This window comes from Egretta garzetta, unplaced genomic scaffold (genome assembly GCF_000687185.1).
Source record: "Egretta garzetta isolate BGI_Z169 unplaced genomic scaffold, ASM68718v1 scaffold69, whole genome shotgun sequence".
NCBI classification, from domain to species: domain Eukaryota; kingdom Metazoa; phylum Chordata; class Aves; order Pelecaniformes; family Ardeidae; genus Egretta; species Egretta garzetta.
The window spans coordinates 3,272,453-3,275,474 of record NW_009260790.1 but is presented as its reverse complement, the minus strand read 5'-3'; the positions used below and the strand labels follow the sequence as shown (position 1 = coordinate 3,275,474).

The following is a 3,022-nucleotide window of genomic DNA, read 5'->3' as shown; positions in this document are numbered from 1 at the left end:
AGCCGGGTCAGGAACATTTTGAGGAGGCTGAGGTGCCAAGGAGTGAAGCAGAGAGGTGCAGAGAAGTTTGCCATGGCCAGGGGGTGACACAGAAATACCTGACTTTGCAGTACGCCTGCCGCCGTTCGATCCAGATGTAGCGCACGCCCTCGAAGAGATAATACCGCAAGACATTCTTCTGAGCCGAGCAGGATGGAAAAATAAGGTGTTAGGGGGACAGGAGCGCAGCCTGCGCCAAGGGTTTACAGGGTGGAGATGAGAAGGGTTGCTTGGCGTTACCTCTTCTTTCTCGTGGAGCCGGATGGTGTCCCGGCTCTCCTCCTCATCTGACACGCCGATGGTGATGCTGGTCCTCCGGTCCTCCAGCCTGGCCCCGGGGTGCTGCTCCAGGCTGCTCAGGGTGCAAAGCCAAGCCTCAGTCCCTCCTCATCCGCTAGCGTCACTGCCAACGCCTCCCCCTCCCTCGAAGCCAAAAGAAGACGCGAGCCCCCTGCCCGCCGGCATCACCACGGGGACCCGAGCCCAGCTCACCTCCCCTCGCCCAGCGCCTCCGTGCGCACGCGGGTGGTGAAGCACTGTCCGAATCGGTCCTGCAACACAGGCAGGGGGCTGAGCAGAGGGACTCCGCGTGCCCCCCTGCTCCTCCAAACAGGGACAGGGTCGCAGGCAGGTAGGGTGTCCCCGGCCACCCATCCCAGATGACGGTTGGGTTTGAGGGACAATAAAGAGAAATGCAAAGCCAGGCTGGCTGCTATGGAAGGGAAAAGTTCAAAATTATTCCAGGAATAATAATTATAATTATAAAAATTGGCTCTGGGGTAGCGCCTTGCTTGATGTAGAGGAGATGTCCAATGTGGGGAAGGGAGGGTGACAAGGAACATGCCCAGGGCCCTCCTGGAAAGCCCAACCTCAGATCCTTGGGTCCCCTGGGACCCTCAGGGACTTACTCTGATGATGACCCAGTCGGCCTGGCCGAGGGCACAGGGCTTGCACTTCGCCTGCACTTCCAGGCTCGGCTTCCAGTGGAAGAGGATGAGGAGCAGCCCTGCCGTCAGCACGGAGCACGCGTGGCACAGGGCCACCCGCCACGTCTTGGTCTGGTAGCCCGTGACCTCCTGGAAGAAAGCAGGTCGCCTTTACAGGGATGCTTATTCATTAAATAAAAGTGCAATTATAATTATCAAGCATCTAAATCCTAAACTGATAAAAGCTCCAAGCCTCCTGGCATGATTTAACACCAGGCAGGTGACAACCAAGTAGCTTTGGGGCTGGAAAACCACCGTCCCGTGCCAGTGTTGCAGGTAACACGCGGTTTTTGTGCCAACCCTCCCTCCCTGTGGCAAAGCCCTTGGACCTACCATGCAGGCTTTATCGGTGTCTCGCTGCAGCGTCCCGTCCCCTGGCCGCTGGCTCCCCAGCAGCCTGCTGCTGTCTGCAAAGTCAAAAAACGGGGGGAAAAAAAACCATAAGGGGAGCCGATCCGAGGGGTTATTTAGGAGATGCCACAGTGACGGGCTCCTGGCTGCAGCGATGACATCCCCGGAGCAGCCCCAGATGGTGACGGGACTCGGTGTCCCCCCTGCCCCGGCTCCCGGCAGAGCTGCTGGGGGCCACCCCTGCCCTGCAAGGGGATGCTGCGGACACGGGGCACCCCAGTGCTGCCTGGTCACCATCCCGCGGCACGTGACGGTCACGCAAACGATGCCAAAGGAGCCCAGGGAGAAAAACTGGCATGAAACCAGCAGCTTTGCAGCTGGGGGAAGGGAGCAGGGCTGGTGCAGAGCCAGGTCAAGTGCAGGGAGAGCTCTCCCAGCCACTTTTCATGCCTGTTTGCTCCTTGTGTTTCCCCCTGCACAGAGGACGCGGCTGCAACATTTGCTTTTTCCAATTTTAACGATACCCAGCGCGGCTCAGCACCTCCGATTCCCGCGGGTTTCCGCTGCACCCCAATGCCCAGCCTGGGAGCCGGGGATTGCTGGAGGCACCACTGTAACCATCCCAGGTGGGATTTTAATCGTCACCCTCGATCCCATGAAGTCAAACCCACTTTATCCCCTACATCCACTCTGGGTTACAAGCCGCGGCGTCCCAGCTCCCGGATCCGAAAGCAGCAGCGGCGGGCGAGATAAGTGGCACAAAGACGGAGCCAGGGCGCTAATTCCCACCTTTGGGGATGGCAAATAATTTCCTGGCTGTGCCAGGTTCAGGTTTGCAGGAGGGCACCCAGACCGGCTTAACGATTCACACGCCGGGTGGGCCCCCCGCACCCGTCCGCTGCCGGAAAAGCCACCCCGGCTGGATTCCGGCCGCTCCCTTGCCTGACCCCAAAGCTCATCTGCAGGTGACAAAAGCAATAATGAAAACCATCCCCTGGGTTTGATGATCACCAGGGCTGGGGTCTCCAGCTTGCCAAGCAACCCAGTGGGTAGCCAGCTCCCAAAACGCAGCTGGTGCCGCTCCAAGGGATAAATTTTGGGTTGGGGAAAGGGGGGGACAAGCGCTGGGGATGGTTTATTAAAACAAAAGCCCATCCAGGAGCCAAAAGGAACGGCTGCAAAGCTCGGCAAGGGCCTACAAGGAGGGGAGGCGTCAGAAATCCCCACTGCCAGCATCAAACCCTGCAAAAAACAATTCCAGGTTACAGGATGCCGGGAGCGGGCACGGGCAGGCGAGGAGGAGCCTGTGCCGCCCTCTGAAAGAACAGAACAAAAGAGAGGGCGAGGGGGGGCCTCGCACAAAGGCTTTTCCCCAGCGCTGTCCGCAGGGTTTGCAGGAGGGGGAAAGTATCCAAACAACCTGAAAACAACCCGGTTTGCCTTCCGCACCTCCCCGAAGCAGGCTGGGGAGCAAGAAGCAGAGCCCACCTCTCCGCCTGAACTCTGCTGTTAGCAACCACAGAATTACGCCGCCTTTCTTCATCCTATACGCAGCCAATCTTTTGGAGGAGCGGTCAAGCGCGGCCGTGGCCGGCTCCGTCCTGCAGAGCTGCGGCTCCTGCACCACCCCCACCCCCGCCCCGCCG

At 59.4% G+C, this 3,022-nt stretch overlaps 1 protein-coding gene across 2 annotated transcripts in view; it reads right to left on the bottom strand.

The window, feature by feature from the left end:
* The window catches only part of ATP13A2 (ATPase cation transporting 13A2), an 11,162-nt gene extending 9,733 nt beyond the window's left edge, over positions 1 to 1,429 (bottom strand). For both annotated transcript variants that reach the window (XM_035901917.1, XM_035901916.1), the window contains exons 1-5: positions 1,359 to 1,429; positions 948 to 1,115; positions 532 to 590; positions 280 to 391; positions 99 to 178 (exon numbers count right to left, since the gene is read on the bottom strand). In XM_035901917.1, coding sequence (XP_035757810.1) covers positions 99 to 178; positions 280 to 391; positions 532 to 590; positions 948 to 1,115; positions 1,359 to 1,361 — 422 coding nt within the window. In that variant the 5' untranslated portion in view covers positions 1,362 to 1,429. The remainder of the gene's footprint in view (positions 1 to 98; positions 179 to 279; positions 392 to 531; positions 591 to 947; positions 1,116 to 1,358) is intronic.
* Positions 1,430 to 3,022: the final 1,593 nt, after the last annotated feature.